The following is a 22,229-nucleotide window of genomic DNA, read 5'->3' on the forward strand; positions in this document are numbered from 1 at the left end:
TTAGTGCTACATCATCTGCATAGGCAAGTCTTATAATGTTCACATCCTGTAGCTGGACGCCTTGTGGACTGGTTTTAGAAAATTCCCTGTCGATCTTTTCTAGGACAAGGTTAAATAAAATAGGTGAAATGGCAGCCCCTTGTCTCAGTCCAGTGTACACCATAAAATCTTCAGGGTAAAAGAACGGACCCGCAAAATTACAGACCAATATCCTTAACTTTGGTTAGCGGCAGGATCTTTGAACATATTCACAGTTCGAATATAATAAATATCCCTGAAAGGGAAAAGTTTCTGTCCACAAATCAACACGGTTTTAGAAAGCATCTCTCGTGCGGAACTCCGCTTATCCTTTTCTCACATGAGATCCTGCGAACCATGGATGAAGGGCAGCAGGCGTATTCCATATTCCTAATTTTTGGCAAAGCATTTGTCACGGTGCCACACTGCCGATTGTTAACGAAAGTTCAAGCATACAGAATAGGTTCCCTTGTATGTGAGTGGCTCGTAGTCCTCTTAAGTAATAGAATCCAGTATGTTGTCCTCGACGGCGAGTGTTAATTAGTGAGAAGGATATCATCAGGAGTGCCCCAGGGGAGTGTGATACGACCGCTGTTATTTTCTGTGTATTTAATAATCAGGCGCAAAGGGTAAGCAGCAATCTGCAGCTGTTTGCTGATATACACTGCTGGCCATTAAAATTGCTACGCCACGTAGGTGACGTGCTACAGACGTGAAATTTAAGCGACAGGAAGAAGATGTGATATGCAAATGATTGGCTTTTCAGAGCATTCATTCGCCGGTAGCGACACCTACAACGAGCTGACACGAGGAAAGTTTCCAACCGATTTCTCCTACACAAACAGCAGTTGACCGGCGTTGCCTGGTGAAACGTTGCTGTGATGCCTCGTGTAAGGAGGAGAAATGCGTATCATCACGATTGTAGCTTGTCGCGATTGCGGTTTATCGTATCGCGATATTGCCGCTCGCGTTGGTCGAGATCCAATGACTGTTAGCAGAATATGGAATCGGTGGGTTCAGGAGTGTAATACGCAACGCCGTGCTGGATTCCAACGGCCTCGTATCACTAGCAGTCGATATGACAGGAAACTTATCTGCATGGCTGTAACGGATCGTGCAGCCACCTCTAGATCCCTGAGTCAACAGATGGGGACACTTGCAAGACAACAACCATCTACATGAACAATTCGAGGACGTTTGCTGCAGCGTGGACTATCAGCCAGGAGACCACGGCTGCGGTTACCCTTGACGCTGAATCACAGACAGGAGCGCCTGCAATGGTGTACTCAACGACGAATCTGGGTGTACGAATGGCAAAACGTCATTTTTTCGGATGAATCCAGGTTCTGTTTACTGCATCATGATGGTCGCATCCGTGTTTGGCGACATCGCGGTGAAGGCACAGTGGAAGCGTGTATTCGTCATCGCCATACTGGCGTATCACCCGGCGTGGTGGTATGGGGTGCCATTGGTTACACGTCTCGGTCACCTCTTGTTCGCATTGACGGCACTTTGAACAGTCGACGTTACATTTTATATGTGTTACGACCCGTGGTTCTACCCTTCATTCGATCCCTGCGAAACCCTACTTTTCAGGAGGATAATGCACGACCGCAAGCTGCAGGTCCTGTAAGGGCCTTTCTGGATACAGAAAATGTTCGACTGCTGCCCTGGCCAGCACATTCTCCACATCTCTCACCAATTGAAAACGTCTGGTCGAGCAACTGGCTTGTCACAATACGCCAGTCACTACTCTTGATGAACTGTGGTATCGTGTTGAAGCTGCATGGTCAGCTGTACCTGTACACGCCATCAAAGCTCTGTTTGACTCAATGCCCAGGCGTATCAAGACCGTTATTACGGCCAGGGGTAGTTGTTCTGGATACTGTTTTCCCAGGATATATGCACCCAAATTGCGTGAAAATGTAATGACATGTCAGTTCTAGTATAATATATTTGTCCAATGAATACCCGTTTATCATCTGCATTTCTTCTTGGTGTAGCAATTTCAATGGCCAGTAGTGTATTTTGTTTTGTGCTCTCCTTCCTGGAGTTGCAGCTTTAATGGCCAGCAGTGTGTTATTCCTTCCTGTGTGGGAAAAATTGTCAAATAGTTGTAATAGGTAGAAAAGGGAGGATACGCACGGTGCACCCTGGTGGCGTTATGGTGGTGGCGGCGGTACTCGCGGTCCCAGACGTCGTCGTGGAGCCGCCAGTCCAGGTCGTCGACGGCGAGGGGCCTCAGCGGCCGAGACCGCACGTGCGGGCCCGACACGTGGCTGCCGTCGCCCACGAACACCACCTGCAACACCGCGCGGCCGTACAGTTCCTACAGCCCATCGGGCAGCTCCAAATTTAGTGCGGACGTCAATGCGAGACGCTTTTAATAGTTTCCACAATCAAACATTGTCTCAAAATACCAGTGGCAAAAAACAATCCATACCGTCACTGCGCGATAGCGATGGAAATGTTACCGATGATGGTGTCACTAAAGCGGAGTTACGAAATACAATTTTCCGTAATTCCTTCACGAAAGAAGACGAAGTAATATTCCAGAATCAGCCGGCCGGTGTGGCCGAGCGGTTGTAGGCGCTTCAGTCTGGAACCGCGCGACCGCTACGGTCGCAGGTTCGACTCCTGCCTCGGGCATGGATGTGTGTGATGTCCTTAGGTTAGTTAGGTTTAAGTAGTTCAAAGTTCTAGGGGACTGATGACCATAGATGTTAAGTCTCATAGTGCTCAGAGCCAATGTTGTTGTTGTGGTCTTCAGTCCTGAGACTGGTTTGATGCAGCTCTCCATGCTACTCTATCCTGTGCAAGCTTCTTCATCTCCCCGTACCTACTGCAACCTACATCCTTCTGAATCTGCTTAGTGTACTCATCTCTCGGTCTCCCTCTACGATTTTTACCCTCCACACTGCCCTCCAATGCTAAATTTGTGATCCCTTGATGCCTCAAAACATGTCCTACCAACCGATCCCTTCTTCTAGTCAAGTTGTGCCACAAAATTCTCTTCTCCCCAATCCTATTCAGTACCTCCTCATTAGTTACGTGATCTATCCACCTTATCTTCAGTATTCTTCTGTAGCACCACATTTCGAAAGCTTCTATTCTCTTCTTGTCCAAACTAGTTATCATCCATTTTTCACTTCCATACATGGCTACACTCCAAACAAATATTTTCAGAAATGACTTCCTGACACTTAAATCTATATTCGATGTTAACAAATTTCTCTTCTTCAGAAACGCTTTCCTTCCCATTGCCAGTCTACATTTTATATCCTCTCTACTTCGACCATCATCAGTTATTTTACTTCCTAAATAGCAAAACTCCTTTACTACTTTAAGTGTCTCATTTCCTAATCTAATTCCCTCAGCATCACCCGATTTAATTGGACTACATTCCATTATCCTCGTTTTGCTTTTGTTAATGTTCATCTTATATCCTCCTTTCAAGACACTGTCCATTCCGTTCAACTGCTCTTCCAAGTCCTTTGCCGTCTCTGACAGAATTACAATGTCATCGGCGAACCTCAAAGTTTTTACTTCTTCTCCATGAATTTTAATACCTACTCCAAATTTTTCTTTTGTTTCCTTTACTGCTTGCTCAATATACAGATTGAATAACATCGGGGAGAGGCTACAACCCTGTCTCACTCCTTTCCCAACCACTGCTTCCCTTTCATGCCCCTCGACTCTTATGACTGCCATCTGGTTTCTGTACAAATTGTAAATAGCCTTTCGCTCCCTGTATTTTACCCCTGCCACCTTTAGAATTTGAAAAAGAGTATTCCAGTCAACACTGTCAAAAGCTTTCTCTAAGTCTACAAATGCTAGAAACGTAGGTTTGCCTTCGATGATGGTGTCACTATATCGGAGTTACTAAATACAATTTTCCGTAATTACTTCACGAAATAATACGAAGTAAATATTCCAGAATTAGCCGGCCGGTGTGGCAGAGCGGTTCTAGGCGCTTCAGTCTGGAACCGCGCGTCCGCTCCAGTCGCAGGTCCGACTTCTGCCTCGGGCATGGATGTGTGTGATGTCCTTAGGTTAGTTAGGTTTATGTGGTTCAGGGTTACTGATGACCTCAGATGTTATTGTATGTTAACTGGGGACCTAGAAACGACGGAGAGGCTCCGTCCCCGTCGCAGTGGTCCACAACCCCACGACGACTATCGCAGTCCACTTCACCCCTCCGCCGCCCCACACCGAACCCAGGGTTATTGTGCGGTTCTGCCCCCGGTGGACACCCCAGGGAACGTCTCACACTAGACGAGTGTAACCCGTATGTTTGCGTGGTAGGGTAATGGTGATGTACGCGTACGTGAAGAACTTGTTTGCGCAGCAATCGCCGACATAGTGTAACTGAGGCGGAACAAGGGGAACCAGCCCGCATTCGCCGAGGCAGATGGAAAACCGCCTAAAAACCATCCACAGACTGGCTGATTCACCGGGCCGCGACACAAATCCGCCGGACGGATTCGTGCCGGGGACCAGGCGCTCCTTCCCGCCCGGAAACCTCAGATGTTAACTCCCATAGTGCTCAGAGCCATTCCAGAATTCAAAACCAGAACAGCTGATAGCATGAGTGACATAAAAGTAGATATCTTAGGCGTTGCGAAACAACTCAAATCACTTAAGAAAGGCAAGTCTTCCGGTCCAGATGGTATACCAATCAGGTTCCTTTCAGAGTATGCAGACACAATAGCGCCTTTCTTAGCAACCATGTACAACTGCTCACTTGACGAAAGGACTGTTCCTAAAGACTGGAAAGTAGCACAAGTCGCACCAATATTCAAGAAAGAAAATAAGAGTAACCAATTGAATTACAAACGCATATCGCTGACCTCAATTTGCAGTAGGATTTTGGAGCATATACTGTACTCGAACATTATGAATCTCCTTGAAGAAAATGACTTATTGATATAACCAACACGGATTCAGAAAATATCGTTCTCGTGCAACGCAGCTAGCTCTTTATTCCCATGAAGTAATGAGTGCTGTCGACAAGGGATCTCACATCGATTCCATATTTCTAGATTTCCAGGCTTTTGATACTGTTCCTCACAAGCGACTATTAATCAATATGGAGTATCGTCTCAGTTGTGTGACTGTATTCGTGATTTCCTCTCAGAGAGGTCACAGTTCGTAGTGATAAACGGTAAATCATCGAGTAGAACTGAAGTGAAATCTGGCGTTCCGCAAGGAATTGTCATAGGCCCTCTGCTGTTCCTGATTTACATAAATGATCTAGGTGATAATCTGAGCAGCCCCCTTAGATTGTTTGCAGATGACGCTGTAATTTACCGTCTAGTAAAATCATCAGACGATCAATTCCAACTACAAAATGATCTAGAGAGAATTTCTGTATGGTGCGAAAAGTGGCAATTTGCGCTAAACAAAGAAAAGTAGGAGGTCATCCACATAGGTACTAAAAGAAATCCAATAAATTCGGGGATACGATAAATCGCACAAATCTAAGGGCTGTCAATTCGACTAAATACCTAGGAATTACAACTACGAGCAACTTAAATTGGAAAGACCACATAGATAATATTGTGGGGAAGGCGAAACAAAGACTGCGTTTTGTTGGCAGAACACTTACAAGATGCGACAAACCCACTAAAGAGACAGCCTGCATTACACTTGTCCGTCCTCTGCTGGAATACTGCTGCGCACTGTGGGATCCTTACCAGGTAGGATTGACTGATGACATCGAAAAAGTCCAAAGAAGGGCAGCTCGTTTCGAGTTATCGCGCAATAGGAGTGAGAGTCTCACTGATATGATATGCGAGTTGGGGTGGCAGTCACAGAAACAAAGGCGGTTTTCTTTGCGGCGAGATCTATTTACGAAATTTCTATGTATCCGAATGCGAAAATATTTTGTTGACAGCCACCTACATAGGGAGAAATGATCATCATAATAAAATAAGAGAAATCAGAGCTCGAACGGAAAGATTTAGGTGTTCCTTTTTCGCATGCGCCATTCGAGAGTGGAATGGTAGAGAAGTAGTATGAAAGTGGTTCGATGAACCCTCTGCAAGGCACTTGAGTGTGACTTGCAGAATAACCATGTAGATGTAGATGAAGATGTAAGGAAATCAATGCTGATGTGGTGTCACCGGCAGACACCACACTTGCTAGGTGGTAGCCTTTAAATCAGCCGCGGTCCGGTAGTATACGTCGGACCCGCGTGTCGCCACTATCAATGATTGCAGACCGAGCGCCGCCACACGGCAGGTCTAGAGAGACTTCCTAGCACTCGCCCCAGTTGTAGAGCCGACTTTGCTAGCGATGGTTCACTGACTTCTACGCTCTCATTTGCCGAAACGATAGTTAGCATAGCCTTCAGCTACGTTAATTGCTACGACCTAGCAAGGCGCCATTATTTGTTGCTATTGATGCTGTGAATCATGTACCATAAAGAGCGACGTTCTTCATTAATGGATTAAAGTTAAGTATTCCACCAGCTACGTCCGTTTTTCTCAATTCTAATTCCCTTGTCATATGCCACACCTCACGCCAGCCTGCGTGAGCTAAAACGCGTGCATTTCGGCCCCCTTTAAGGAACACGGTTGGCTCTCCTGCCAACCACAACAGCTGATATGGTAAATGCCGCAAGAGATTTTCGTCGCCTGTAGTGACTAGAAATGGGGACGTGGTCGTAGGCTGCTATTCCTCTTCAACCGAATTTCCGTCAATGGCCTGGACTATATTATCACACTATTGATGGCGGGTTGTCGGCCAGGTAATGTAAATCAAAATATTCTATGCTGGAAAGTAATGCCTTGGAATTTTTTATTCTCTTCTCAATTTCAGTTCAGGGTGGAAGTCACGAAGGCTTGCCTCCTTTCATTTTTAATTAATTCAGTCATGAGTACGAACGTGTTTAATGCACGATTGTGAAAATATTAAAACACTAGGACAGTACGTTGAGGTGACAAAAGTCATGGATAACGATATGCACATACGCAGATGATCGTAGTACTGCGTACACAAGTTACAGGGTGACAGTTATTGAACTATATGAAATAAAATCGTCATAACTTCTGAACGGTTAGTGTTCGGACGTTCAAACTGCACGGTTGATCGCGGGGCATGATGGGAATTAGTACGCGCATGCGCACGCGCCTTCTTGTTGTCGGCCATTTGACGTGAAAATGCTTCGGTAAAGCGCGCCAGGGCGTATAGCGCTTCTGTAAGGCCTACTATACGGCCAATAACAGTCCAACTGTGGCCCAAAGGAAGTTTACGACCGAGTTGAAGACAACCGGACTTCTGTCTCTATGCTGTTCATTTATGGAACACAACCTACAACCAGCTAAGAGACATAAGTGATGACACTTTCTGCAGGACCTCACTAACATTTTGCAGGACAATGCTCAAGCACGTACAGTGCAAGCTGTTACTACACTCCTGGAAATGGAAAAAAGAACACATTGACACCGGTGTGTCAGACCCACCATACTTGCTCCGGACACTGCGAGAGGGCTGTACAAGCAATGATCACACGCACGGCACAGCGGACACACCAGGAACCGCGGTGTTGGCCGTCGAATGGCGCTAGCTGCGCAGCATTTGTGCACCGCCGCCGTCAGTGTCAGCCAGTTTGCCGTGGCATACGGAGCTCTATCGCAGTCTTTAACACTGGTAGCATGCCGCGACAGCGTGGACGTGAACCGGATGTGCAGTTGACGGACTTTGAGCGAGGGCGTATATTGGGCATGCGGGAGGATGGGTGGACGTACCGCCGAATTGCTCAACACGTGGGGCGTGAGGTCTCCACAGTACATCGATGTTGTCGCCAGTGGTCGGCGGAAGGTGCACGTGCCCGTCGACCTGGGACCGGACCGCAGCGACGCACGGATGTACGCCAAGAACGTAGGATCCTACGCAGTGCCGTAGGGGACCGCACCGCCACTTCCCAGCAAATTAGGGACACTGTTGCTCCTGGGGTATCGGCGAGGACCATTCGCAACCGTCTCCATGAAACTGGGCTACGGTCCCACACACCGTTAGGCCGTCTTCCGCTCACGGCCCAACATCGTGCAGCCCGCCTCCAGTGGTGTCGCGACAGGTGTGAATGGAGGGACGAATGGAGACGTGTCGTCTTCAGCGATGAGAGTCGCTTCTGCCTTGGTGCCAATGATGGTCGTATGCGTGTTTGGCTCCGTGCAGGTGAGCGCCACAATCAGGACTGCATACGACAGAGGCACACAGGGCCAACACCCGTCATCATGGTGTGGGGAGCGATCTCCCACACTGGCCGTACCCCTCTGGTGATCGTCGAGGGGACACTGAATAGTGCACGGTACATCCAAACCGTCATCGAACCCATCGTTCTACCATTCCTAGACCGGCAAGGGAACTTGCTGTTCCAACAGGACAATGCACGTCCGCATGTATCCCGTGCCACCCAACGTGCTCTAGAAGGTGTAAGTCAACTACCCTGGCCAGCAGGATCTCCGGATCTGTCCCCCATTGAGCATGTTTGGGACTGGATGAAGCGTCGTCTCAAGCGGTCTGCACGTCCAGCACGAACGCTGGTCCAACTGAGGCGCCAGGTGGAAATGGCATGGCAAGCCGTTCCACAGGACTACATCCAACATCTCTACGATCGTCTCCATGGGAGAATAGCAGCCTACATTGCTGCGAAAGGTGGATATACACTGTACTAGTGCCGACATTGTGCATGCTCTGTTGCCTGTGTCTATGTGCCTGTGGTTCTGTCAGTGTGATCATGTGATGTATCTGACCCCAGGAATGTGTCAATAAAGTTTCCCCTTCCTGGGACAATGAATTCACGGTGTTCTTATTTCAATTTCCAGGAGTGTATTTTGTTTGACTGATGGGGCAGCTAAGTGCTATACCACCGACTGCACTCCCCTGACTTAAGTCCTCGTGAGTTCAACCTGATTTCTAAACTGAAGGAAACACTTAACGACATTCGCTTAAGAACTGCTACGAATTCCTCGGGCAGCAGGCCGCGGTGGCCGTGCGGTTCTAGGCGATTCAGTCCGGAACTGCGAGGCTGCTACGGTCGCAAGTTCGAATCCCGCCTCCGGCATGGATGTGTGTGATGTCCTTAGGTTAGTTAGGTTTAAGTAGTTGTAAGTTCTAGGGGACTGATGACCTCAGATGTTAAATCCCATAGTGCTCAGAGCCATTTGAACCATTTTTTGAATAGACCGCGCCGTTCGAACTGTCAACACAACTGGCACTACCAAGAGTATTCTACGACTTCCACATCGCTGGCAGCGGGTTATACACAATGCTGGTGATTACTTTAAAGGTAAGTAAAACTTTGAAACACGTATCTATTTTGTACGAGCTGTAAATAAATAGTTGCCACTCTTAAAGCTCCAACCCTCGTAGAACATATCATAACCTAAATTCGAATATATCTAGTGATGTTTACATCTTGAATAAAGCGTGTGTACGCCGTACTGTGTAACTAATTTACGTTTTTTTTTCGAACAGTTCAATAATTGTCACACTGTATAAAAGGCAATGCATTGCTGCAGCAGTCATTCGTACTCAGGTGATCCATGTGAAAAGGTTTCCGACGTGATTAAGGGATTTAACAGACACTGAACGCGGAATGGTGGTTGGAGCTAGACACATAGGACATTAGGTTTTGGAAATCGTTAGGGAATTCAGTGTTACGAGATTCACAGCGTTGAGAGTATGCCGAGAGTACCAAATTTCAGGCATTAACTCCCACCAGGGACAACGCAGTCCCCGACGGCCTTCGTTTAACGACCGAGAGCAGAGGCGTCTGCGCAAAGTTGTCAGTGCTAACAGACAAGCAATTAGAACAGTGCAGCGAAATTTGGCGTTAATGGGTCATAGCAGCAGACGATCGACCCGAGTGCCTTTGATAATAGCACATCGCCTGCAGCGCCTTTTCTCCGCCACATGGGTTGGACTTTAAACGACTGGAAAACCGTGGCCTGGTCAGATGAGTTGTCAACGGTTCCATAATGGTGTGGGCTGTGTTTACATGGAATACACTGGGTTCTCTGGTCCAATTGAGCCGTTCATTGACTGGGAATGGTTACGTTCAGCTACTTTGAGGCTACTTACAGCCAAACAACGATGGAATTTTTATGGATGACAATGTGCCGTGTAATTGGGCCAGAATTATCCGGGTTTGGTTTGAAGAACATTTTGGACAATTGGAGCGAATGATTCGGTCACCCAGCTCGCCCGATATGCATCTCATCGAACAATTAAGGGACATAATCGAGAGGTCAGTTCGTGCGCAAAATCCTGGAGCGGCAACACTTACGCAATTAGGGGCGGCTATAGAGACAACATGACTCAGTATTTCCGCAGGGGACTTCCAACTACATGTTGAGCCCATACCACATCGATTTGCTACAATACGCCAGGCAAAAGTACGTCTGACGCGATATTAGGAGGTATCCCATAACTTTTGTCGCCTCAGTGTATTTCTGATCAACCGAATTTGGGTCAATGGCCTGGACTGTATTGTGCTTGAGATCATATCACACAGTTAACGGCGAGTTGTCAGCCAGGTAATGTAAACCAAAATATTCTATTACAGAAATTAAACTAGGCTGAAGATGGCAAGTCATGAAGGGTTGCCTCCTTTCATTTTAAATTAATTCGGTAATGAATATGTACGCATTTAATGCACGATTTTCTAAATAGGAAGGCACTGCGACAGTATATCATTTAATAAAGTTGGTCGACAATTCTTCGGAAATTGCAGGTGATTGAGAGCCAGCTTTCAGACGAACTGCCGACCGCGGTGGTCTCGCGGTTTAGGCGCTCAGTCCGGAACCGCGTGACTGCTACGGTCGCAGATTCGAATCCTGCCTCGGGCATGGATGTGTGTGATGTCCTTAGGTTAGTCAGGTTTAACTAGTTCTAAGTTCTAGGGGACTGATGACCACAGATGTTAAGTCCCATAGTGCTCAGGACCATTTGAACCATTGAATCAGACGAACTTCTTTTTCTGAGAAGTGCATCTATTCTGCTTATAAAATGGTTTCCTTCAGAATCTGAAATAGCAGCCGGTGTATTTTTTAGAGGTCTTTAGTTTCTAAATTTTTTGAAAATTTGTGGTAAGGTCTTACAGGACCAAACTGCTGACGTCATCGGTCCCTAAGCGTACACACTACTTAATCTAACTTTCTTACGCTAAGGACAATACACACTCCCATGCCCGAAGGAGGACTCGAACCTCCGATTGAGGGAGCCGCGCGAACATTGGCAGACCTCGCGGCTACCCCGCGCGGCTTAGTTTGCAACGTCAAACGATTTCCCAAGTGTGCAAAAAATAAGCGCCATGACTGCAAATCAGAACGTGACGTAAGAAGACATACCGTGGGCGTCTGTAGTTCAAATGGTTCAAATGGCTCTGAGCACTATGGGACATAACATCTATGGTCATCAGTCCCCTAGAACTTAGAACTACTTAAACCTAACTAACCTAAGGACATCACACAACACCCAGACATCACGAGGCAGAGAAAATCCCTGACCCCGCGTCTGTAGTTCTTGGCGGTAAGTCAGTCTAGTGGGGGGAAGTGATTTCGCCTGTCTCATGGTGGGAGGCTGTGATCGGAAAATGTTGCATCGTATTCTGGTAGAGTAGGTTCCTTCGAGGGAATTTTGCGGAATTCCTTCGAGGAGGCCGTTTACAGAGTTAGTCCGGGGACGGAGTAGGTGGGAGGATCGATGCAGCACCAGTCGCCAGAGGCAAGTTATGGAGTCCGGGTAGGGGCGCGCTACATCTACATATATACTCCGCAGGCCATCGTATGGTGCGTAGCGGAGGGTATCACGTACCACTATTTGTCATTTACTTTCATGTTCCTCTCGCAAACAGAGCGAGCCCTAATTTGTCGTATCTTATCTTCGTGGTCCTTACGCGCAAAGAATGTTGGCGGCAGTAGAAGCGTTCGGCAGTCAGCTTCAAATGCCGGGTCTCTAACTTTTCTTAATAGTGTTCCTGAAAAGAATGTCGCCTTTCCTCCAGGGAATCCCATTTGAGTTCCCGAAGCATCCCCGTATCACTTACGTGTTGTTCGAACCAACCGGTAAAAAATACAGCAGCCCGCCTCTGAATTGCTTCGATGTCCTCCTTCAATCCGACCTTGTACGGATCACAAACATTCGAGCAGTACTCCAGAATAGGTCGCACCAGCGTCCTATATGCGGTCCCTTTTACAAGTGAACCACTCTTTCCCAAAATTCCCCCAATAAACCGAAGTGGACCATTCGCCTTCCCTGCCACAGTTCTTACATGTTCGTTCCACCTCATATCGCTTTACAACGTTACGCCCAGATATTTAAACGACTTGGCTGTGTCAAGGACGACACTTGTAATACTGTATCCGAACATTACAGGTCTGACCTTCCTACTCATCCGCATTAAACTTACATTGTACCAGATTTAGGGCTGGCTACTATTCATCATAGCCCCTGGAAATTTTGTCGAAGTCGTCTTGTATCTTCCTACAGTCATTCAACTTCGAAACATTGTATTAGACCACGGCATTATCTGCAAACAACCGCAGATTGCTGCCCTGTAAGCCAGCGGAGGATTTACGGCGGCGGGCATGGGGCTACTCACGAGAGGCGACAGCCCGGCCTATCAGGAATTTTCCAGGTGATCTGTTACCCACTAGAGCGTGTTCTTTCGATCAGCAGCAGCAGCTGTTTAATTTATGCATGTACCGTACTCTTAAATATGGCTCCGAGCATTATGAGACTTAACTGTTGTGGTCATCAGTCCCCTAGAAGTTAGAACTACTTAAACCTAACTAACCTAAGGACATCAGACACACCCATGCCCGAGGCAGGATTCGAACCTGCGACTGTAGCGGTCACGCGGTTCCAGACTGTAGCGCCTAGAACCGCACGGCCACTCCGGCCGGCTGTACTCTTAATGTTTACTCTTTCGGACACACTGTTGCTAATGTAGAAGCAATCAGACAGCGTTACTATAGCACTTAAAGAGGGAAAGCGTCGCGCACTGAGATCCACCACTTCGTGTCAACTTGGACCTCCTCATTAGTACTTATATGAATTTCGTATACTATTCAATAAATCCACTGTCATGACGAATAACCTTTCACTTCGTATAAATTACACTACTGGCCATTAAAATTGCTACACCACGAAGATGACGTGCTACAGACGCGAAGTTTAACCGACAGGAAGAAGATGCTGTGATATGCAAATGTTTAGCTTTTCAGAGCACTCACACAAGGTTGGCCGCGTTGGCGACACCGACAACGTGCTGACATGAGGAAACGTTCCAACCGATTTCTTACACACAAACAGCAGTTCATCGGCGTTGCCTGGTGAAACGTTGTTGTGATGCCTCGTGTAAGGAGCAGAAATGCGTACCATCACGTTTAGGACTTTGATAAAGGTCGGATTGTAGCCGATCGCGATTGTGGTTTATCGTATCGGGACATTGCTGCTCGTGTTGGTCGAGATCAAATGACTGTTATCAGAATATGGTATCGGTGGGTTAAGGAGGGTAATACGGAACGCCGTGCTGGATCCCAACGGCCTCGTATTACTAGCAGTCGAGATGACAGGCATCTTATCCGCATGGCTGTAACGGATCTTGAAGCCACGTCTCGACCCTTCAGTCAACAGATGGGGACGTTTGCAAGACAACAACCATCTGCATGGACAGTTCGACGTCGTTTGCAGCAGCATGGACTATCAGTTCGGAGACCATGGCTGCGGTTACCCTTGACGCTGCCTCACAGACAGGAAGGCCTGCGATGGTTTACTCGACGACGAACCTGGGTGTACGAATGGCAATACGTCATTTTTTCGGATGAATCCAGATTCTGTTTACAACATCATGATTGTCCCATCCGTGTTTGGCGACATCTCGGTGAACGCAAATTGGAAGGGTGTATTCGTCATCGCCTTACTGGCGTATCACCCGGGGTGGTGGTATGGGGTGCCATTGGTTACACGTCTCGGTTCTAGGCGCTGCAGTCTGGAACCGCGCTACGGTCGCAGGTTCGAATCCTGCCTCGGGCATGGGTGTGTGTGACGTCCTTAGGTTAGTTAGGTTTAAGTAGTTCTAAGTTCTATGGGACTGATGACCTCAGATGTTATGTCCCATAGTTCTCAGAGCCATTTGAACCCTGAGTGGTTGGTGGGTCACGTCGTCGAGCAACTGGCTCGTCACAATACGCTAGTCACTACTCTTGATGAACTGTGGTATCGTGTTGAAGCTGCATGGGCAGCTGTACCTGTACACGCCATCCAAGTTCTGTTTGATTCAATGCCCAAGCGTATCAAGGCCGTTATTACGGCGAGAAGTGGTTGTTCTGGGTTCTCATTTCTCAGGATCTATGCACCCAAATTGCGTGAAGATGTAATCACATGTCAGTTTCAGTAAAATACATTTGTCCCATGAATTCCCGTTTATCATCTGCATTACTTCTTGGTGTAACAATTTTAATGGGCAATAGTGTTATTTACTTAAGAAATTTTTGTCATCTTTCTGTGGGATACTAGAAGTTATTTATTATTTTATCACAAGTTTGCCAACTTAGGATTCAGCACTGGGGCCACATAATTCATTAATTCGCGTTTGTATACTCCATTGTGTACAGATTACAGCAGTATTTCCTAAGGGTGGTTCTCTGTCGAGGATCATTCCGCGACAGAAAATAATCACAGGCAATTCCCCCGCATTACCGTACCATCGGGAATCTTGCAAGGTATGTGATGCATTTTACATAAATGTCATGCATATCTCTCGGTCGACTTTCCCGTATCGCTGACGCAAGCAGCAAACCTCTGCCACTAGAGGACTCCGCATTGGAGCGTGTAACGGGGCGGTCGGCGTTGAAGTACGTCGGTGCGTGAGAAACAGCGTCCTCTAATCGAGTTTCAAGTTCGAAGAGTTCTTCCACACATGGAGCACCCCTCCTTCAGCTCGACAACACCAGACTGCACACGAGCGCTGTACATAAGCAACAATCCGACGCACTGGATTCGCTGTCATCCCTCATCCTCAACACAGTCCCGTCTTGGTCCCATCCGATTTTCATCTGTTTTCAAAACTGGAAGAACACCTTCGAGCACTTCACTTTGATAGCGTTGAAGCGGTGCGAGCAGAGGTGAGGTTGTGACTTCTTCAACAACGTTAAACACTCTACAGTGACGGTATCAACAAACTGGTCTCTCGTTGGCAGAAGTGTGTTCGTCGCCTGGGTGACTATGTTGAGAAATAAACATATAGGCTTGAAGAATAAAGATGTAGAATGTTAAAAACGTTTTTGCTTTATTTAAGAAGCTTTAAGAGTTCTCACATTAAAAATTCGAAGGCTTTACTTTTCAGCACGCCCTCGTAGTTCAGTGCATGCGTGGTTTAATTCCTGGTGCAAAAACTGGATGATGAAAATTGCTTCAGAACTTTCGAGTGATACAAATATGGACGTCACACCATTTATACGGGGAGGAAACATAAGCGTCCTGTACGGTTCGATCATAGGCCCACTGCTGTGCTTATTCAGTGATAACAATCTACCGTTTTATATGATACAAGCATTGTTGTCAAACCGCATAAAGAGGCATTACCTGAGAAATTAGTAAACGATGATTTTGTTTGAATTATTAACCCCTTTCGTATCAATGAATTATTCCTAAAACATCCCATCCAGTTTTGTACTATTAAAAATTATCCACCTGGTTTTATTGTAGTGTACCAACACAAATGCCCGCCTCTGTAACTGGGCGGTCGACGTTTCTGATTTCCATGCGAAGGACCCCGGTACTGCCAGGGATTTTTCTTTCGTGGGAGGACTATAACGGGCTGCACTCAACCTCGTCGTCCCATTTGAGGTGTTGTTTGAATGAGAAGTAGGGGTTCAAGGTCTACAAAGCTGATAACGCCTGGGAGACCAGGGTGCTGGTATGCTGGCCTTGTGCCTCCCCATACCACTTCCAAATGACACCAATGGCAGAGGAGGACACGGCGGCCAGTCGGCACGGCAAAGTCCTCAGCGGGGACGCAGAGTCAAAATATTTTAAGGAGGATGGGAAGTTCGAAGTTCTTGCGCTTGCATAATGATGAAAACTAAAACTGGAAAAAGACATACAGTAGATATGCTAAACTCTTCGTTTCAGCTACTATTGCCTTAAGGATAATAACCAGCTTAGAGAACACAAGAATCGTTAATATATTTTGTATATTTTCTTCTCTGATGTCCTATGGGATAATTTTCCGGGGTAAATCCCCATTTAGCCTATAAGTATTCCTTGTTGAAAATCAAGTAATTAGAATTATGTAAAGGGCTCATACTCGTCCATCTTCAGACACCTGTTTAAGCAGTTCTGAATATTAACCACAGTAAATTTATTTGCTACTAAAATATACTGTCAAAAATCCAGCTTGAGATTAACATTGATATTGATAATTATAACATTAGAAGGGAAAATGGTCCGCACTTCTCTCTAATTAACCTATCTTTGGCACAAAAAGGATTGGAATACATAGCTACAAAAGTCTTGGCAATATGTGCATGGAAATGAAAAGTTAAAGAGGTATCACAAGTGTTCCCAAATACAGATTAAAGTGGTTTTTCGTTACAAATACTTCTGTACCATTACGAAATTCTCGAGTAGAAATAAACAGCCAGTTGCAAACATGTAAATGCAATTAGCAATATAAATAAGTTTTTAATTACCTCTGTTGTTCAGCTGACATATTCCTCATCATAACGTTTACATGCATATGATCTACGGAACGTGCAATTGACTAACTAACAGACATTAAGATGCTTCGGCACTGGTTTTCACTTTCTCTATTTAATATCAACACTGTTGCTATTAGCAGTAAAAAACGCTTGATTTTAGTGTAAACATGAATATTGCATTCCGGCGTGCTATAATAACGGAAGATCATACGCCAGTTGCGTGTCATTTCATTTCAAAATATGGCTTTCTGAAGAGATAATTGTACCAAGGAATGGTGTTGCGGAGATATGAACAAATGAAGTCTTTTCGTGCTTCCAGCCGCATGAAGTGTATGTACACCATGTGATCAGAAGTATTTGGACATCTCTACAGGGTGGAGAAAAATTGGGTCACGACATTTTAACCCAGGATAGCTGATGCCAGTACGAACCAAAATCACTAATGTTGTGTAGGTCGACAAAGCATAATTTTTAAACTACGGAAACTTGGCGCCAAGCGATCCGATTAGCCGAGGGATTGCCCTGTTGCCAGATGCTCTGGACAACGCGCGACCGCGAATGCTTTGCCTGCCGGAGATTGCGACGTATCCAAGGCACGCTCGGTGGTGGCGCGCTAGCCTTCACCTCTCGGGACATGGGGGTAAATCCGCCGGGCTCCCGACACATCCATTGTAGATTCATGATAAGACATACCGGGAACAATAGTAGTAGAGGGGTTTTGGGCGCACGACAGCAAGGTCTTCAGCGCATACCGGGAACAAACCCGCCAACAGCTGTTAGTTCGCGTACAGAAAGTCTTTTACAAATTATGTCCGCCCTGAAAAGGGCCTTCTTTGTATCTAGGACATCGGTTACTTAAGCAAGCGCTCGAACTGGCGACCCTTTGCTGCGACACAAGTTGGGTAATGGACGTACGCCAGTACCACATTTGTGTACACTTCCACTCCCCTGTACACGAAATACAGTCTGTGATGACTATTAGTAAGCGATCGTGTGTTCACCAAGTCCCTAATGGTCATTACCTGGCAAAGCGAAATGGTAACCTGGCCAAGATGACAGCACCATCGTGTTTATCTGGCAAGCAAGGGGGAGGGGGGAGGGGATGCAGCAAGAATGTACAGAAGGTGGACAAAATAATGTGAACACCATGCAATATAATACATCTTGTTGCAAACTGGCACCGGGTGTAAATCTTGCGACACGGCTACAGTGCACAGCTGACGTGACAAGTCTTGGAGGGTACTTTCCAGTGTATTTTACATTCTGTTCTGCAACAGTGAACACAAGCGATCATTGAGCTGTGTGATCTCTCACACTTCCAAAAAGGGCAACCCGTTGGTGTACGGTTAACGGGAGCATTTGACACGAAAACGGCTCAACTGTTTCATGTTTCACGGGTGACGTATCGACGGTAGGGACAGGATACACGAAACATGGTAAAACATCGTTGGCGAAGAGCAATAGTCGACGAAAGTCGGAAGTAACTGCCTGTGACCGATGACAATTCAAAAGGATTGTGACCAGACAAGACAAAACTACTGTGGCAAAAGTGACTGCAGATCTGATCACTCACGTGAGCGATGCTGTGTCGAAAAAAACAGTACCGCGGGAGCTTCACGAGGCTAACATTCATGGGAGTGCTACAATTGGGAAATCTTTATTGCCGGCAGCCAAAGCAATGCTGCGAAAGAAGTAGCGCCACGATCATAAAACCTAGGCACTTGATGCCTGGAAGAATGTGGTCTGGTCCGCTGAACCATCGTTTACATTGTTTCCCACGAAAGCCTACGATCCGGCCTGCCTGCTTCCTACAGTCAAACATAGCAGAAATTCCGTTACGTTCAAAAATGGTTCAAATGGCTCTGAGCACTATGGGATTTAACTTCTGAGGTCATCAGTCCCCTAGAACGTAGAACTACTTAAACCTAACTAACCTAAGGACATCACACACATCCACGCCCGATGCAGGATTCGACCGTAGAGGTCGCGCTGTTCCAGACTGTAGCGCCTAAAGACGCTCGGCCACTTCGTCCGGCAAATTCCGTTACGATTTGGGCGGCTGGTCCTGTCATTACCCTCACTGCCCGGATTAGTGCGAATGAATACCTCGACATCCTCGACAATGAAGTGAGTGCTTAATATGACTAGTATATTGCTGCCGAACATTGCCATATTCTAAGATGAACCAAAACGGGTCAGGTATCATTTGTGGAGCATCACAATATCATCAAACATCTTCCCTGGCTAGCACAATCGCCAGACCTCAACATCATTGAAAAGTTACTAGACGTTTTAGAGCACAGACTGCGGACTAAATGTGCACCCCCAACATCGTTTAAGCAGTTGGCGCATATTTTGGTACAAGACTGACAGAAGCTATTCCGTGAAGAGTTGCAGTTGTTCTCAAAGACAATGGTGGCCCAACTCCTTATTAATAATTAAACATTGTGTATATGTCAGGTGCTCATACATTCCTGGAAATTGAAATAAGAACACCGTGAATTCATTGTCCCAGGAAGGGGAAACTTTATTGACACATTCCTGGGGTCAGATACATCACATGATCACACTGACAGAACCACAGGCACATAGACACAGGTAACAGAGCATGCACAATGTCGGCACTAGTACAGTGTATATCCACCTTTCGCAGCAATGCAGGCTGCTATTCTCCCATGGAGACGATCGTAGAGATGCTGGATGTAGTCCTGTGGAACGGCTTGCCATGCCATTTCCACCTGGCGCCTCAGTTGGACCAGCGTTCGTGCTGGACGTGCAGACCGCGTGAGACGACGCTTCATCCAGTCCCAAACATGCTCAAGGGGGGACATATCCGGAGATCTTGCTGGCCAGGGTAGTTGACTTACACCTTCTAGAGCACTTTGGGTAGCACGGGATACATGCGGACGTGCATTGTCCTGTTGGAACAGCAAATTCCCTTGCCGGTCTAGGAATGGTAGAACGATGGGTTCGATGACGGTTTGGATGTACCGTGCACTATACAGTGTCCCCTCGACGATCACCAGAGGTGTACGGCCAGTGTGGGAGATCGCTCCCCACACCATGATGCCGGGTGTTGGCCCTGTGTGCCTCGGTCGTATGCAGTCCTGATTGTGGCGCTCACCTGCACGGCGCCAAACACGCATACGACCATCATTGGCACCAAGGCAGAAGCGACTCTCATCGCTGAAGACGACACGTCTCCATTCGTCCCTCCATTCACACCTGTCGCGACACCACTGGAGGCGGGCTGCACGATGTTGGGGCGTGAGCGGAAGACGGCCTAACGGTGTGCGGGACCGTAGCCCAGCTTCATGGAGACGGTTGCGAATGGTCCTCGCCGATACCCCAGGAGCAACAGTGTCCCTAATTTGCTGGGAAGTGGCGGTGCGGTCCCCTACGGCACTGCGTAGGATCCTACGGTCTTGGCGTGCATCCGTGCGTCGCTGCGGTCCGGTCCCAGGTCGACGGGCACGTGCACCTTCCGCCGACCACTGGCGACAACATCGATGTAGTGTGGAGACCTCACGCCCCACGTGTTGAGCAATTCGGCGGTACGTCCACCCGGCCTCCCGCATGCCCACTATACGCCCTCGCTCAAAATCCGTCAACTGCACATACGGTTCATGTCCACGCTGTCGCGGCATGCTACCAGTGTTAAAGACTGCGATGGAGCTCCGTATGCCTCGGCAAACTGGCTGACACTGACGGCGGCGGTGCACAAATGCTGCGCAGCTAGCGCCATTCGACGGCCAACACCGCGGTTCCTGGTGTGTCCGCTGTGCCGTGCGTGTGATCATTGCTTGTACAGCCCTCTCGCCGTGTCCGGAGCAAGTATGGTGGGTCTGACACACTGGTGTCAATGTGTTCTTTTTTCCATTTCCAGGAGTGTATTATTTTACCCACCTCCCTCCTGTACATGCCAGTAATCTTACGAGGGAACTCTCGTCTCACGCTACGCCGTTGTCTTTGTCTCTATACATTCTTCAGTTATTTCTGTCCATTTCTACATGACAGTCCGAGGTTTTCCTGTAATAGTCGTAGAGGAGGAGCGAACACGATGCGAAACTCTTCCCTCAATACAATGAGTCGTTGTCGAGCACTGTTGCTTGACAGTGCTCTTTATTCACAGTGTAGGGTGCACGAATCCACAGTTGGTCTAAATAAACCACTGGGGACTTCAACCCCGATGCTTCGTTTTTCCGCAAAAACTCCAAAGTAATATGCTCTTTCTGCAAACATGTTTTCTCTTCTGCACACAATGACTCGTTTATTCTGTTACCTTTTTAAAATAAAATCCCACAGATGGAAGTTTTTCTCGGAGTATTTTTGCTATCTTAGAAGTCCAGTTCTGAATGATAAAAGATGTGAAGACTTTGTAAAAATTGTATTTCCTTGTGTTGTGCACAACATCGTAGAAATCGCTGTCTAATAACAAATTTTTCCACAGTATTAATGAATTACTTATTGTGACCATTTTATTTATTCTGCTTCGGAGCAGATTCTTCTCTCAAACTCCACTTAGCATCGTATCCTTTCTTCCATAATTTATATACCTGCTTGGCTCTCGCTTGTCAACATTTTCTTGCCCGTTCCGTCGCCTTCTCTATCAGAACTTTCTCCATCTCACTGTCAGTAAAATTAATGACGTTAACAGCAAGTTGTGGCGGCTGCTCGCGAAGGTATTTTCCGGTTCAAATGGTTCAAATGGCTCTGAACACTATGGGACTCAACTGCTGTGGTCATCAGTCCCTAGAACTTAGAACTACTTAAACCTAACTAACCTAAGGACATCACACACATCCATGCCCGAGGCAGGATTCGAACCTGCGACCGTAGCAGTCGCACGGTTCCGGACTGCGCGCCTAGAACCACGAGACCACCACGGCCGGCGGTATTTTCCGGAATCACTTTTCACGCTCGCACTGCAAGGTAGCAACGGTCGCTACTTTAAATTGAAATGTGGCTGTACCTAGTCACGTTATCAGTTTAGTTCCCCGTAGAGCCGGGTCCTGTCGAGTACTACTTAAACGGATGATGTTGCGTGTACGTAAGACAATGAAGTGAGACCTGTCATCACAAGCAATGAAATGAATCACGAGCCAATATTACCTTCGGTGAAAGGGAACACAAACACTAGCGTTGGACCTCAGAACTATAACTTAAACAGACGTAACTAAGAGGGTATTCTGAACATTCCACATAACAGAAAAGGATTTCGTGTGCTGTACTGGTGCGTTCCGTTACTGTGTATTTCTGGTTATTAATTTACCATGAAGAGTTGCAGAAAATTAGTTCTAATGCTTAAATTATGCATTTCTGGACCTTTTTCTTACCTCTGTCCTGATAGTTTGGCCGCAACTCTTAGTTACACCTTGTGTAGCTGTATTGCCCAAGGACCTAACGCCAATGCAGAAGTGAAGAAAGCTGCCAGTATTGTCATAAAGCACTGTACACTATGCAATGTACAGTGTGATTTTGCTAAATGGGGATAAA

At 46.9% G+C, this 22,229-nt stretch overlaps 1 protein-coding gene across 1 annotated transcript in view; it reads right to left on the bottom strand.

The window, feature by feature from the left end:
- LOC126297840 (cuticlin-5) overlaps positions 1-22,229 on the bottom strand; it is a 260,742-nt gene that overhangs the window by 66,166 nt on the left and 172,347 nt on the right. The window contains exon 4 of the mRNA XM_049989092.1: positions 2,164-2,320. Within this exon, the coding sequence (XP_049845049.1) occupies positions 2,164-2,320 (157 nt within the window). The remainder of the gene's footprint in view (positions 1-2,163; positions 2,321-22,229) is intronic.

Source organism: Schistocerca gregaria, chromosome X (assembly GCF_023897955.1).
Source record: "Schistocerca gregaria isolate iqSchGreg1 chromosome X, iqSchGreg1.2, whole genome shotgun sequence".
Lineage (NCBI taxonomy): Eukaryota > Metazoa > Arthropoda > Insecta > Orthoptera > Acrididae > Schistocerca > Schistocerca gregaria.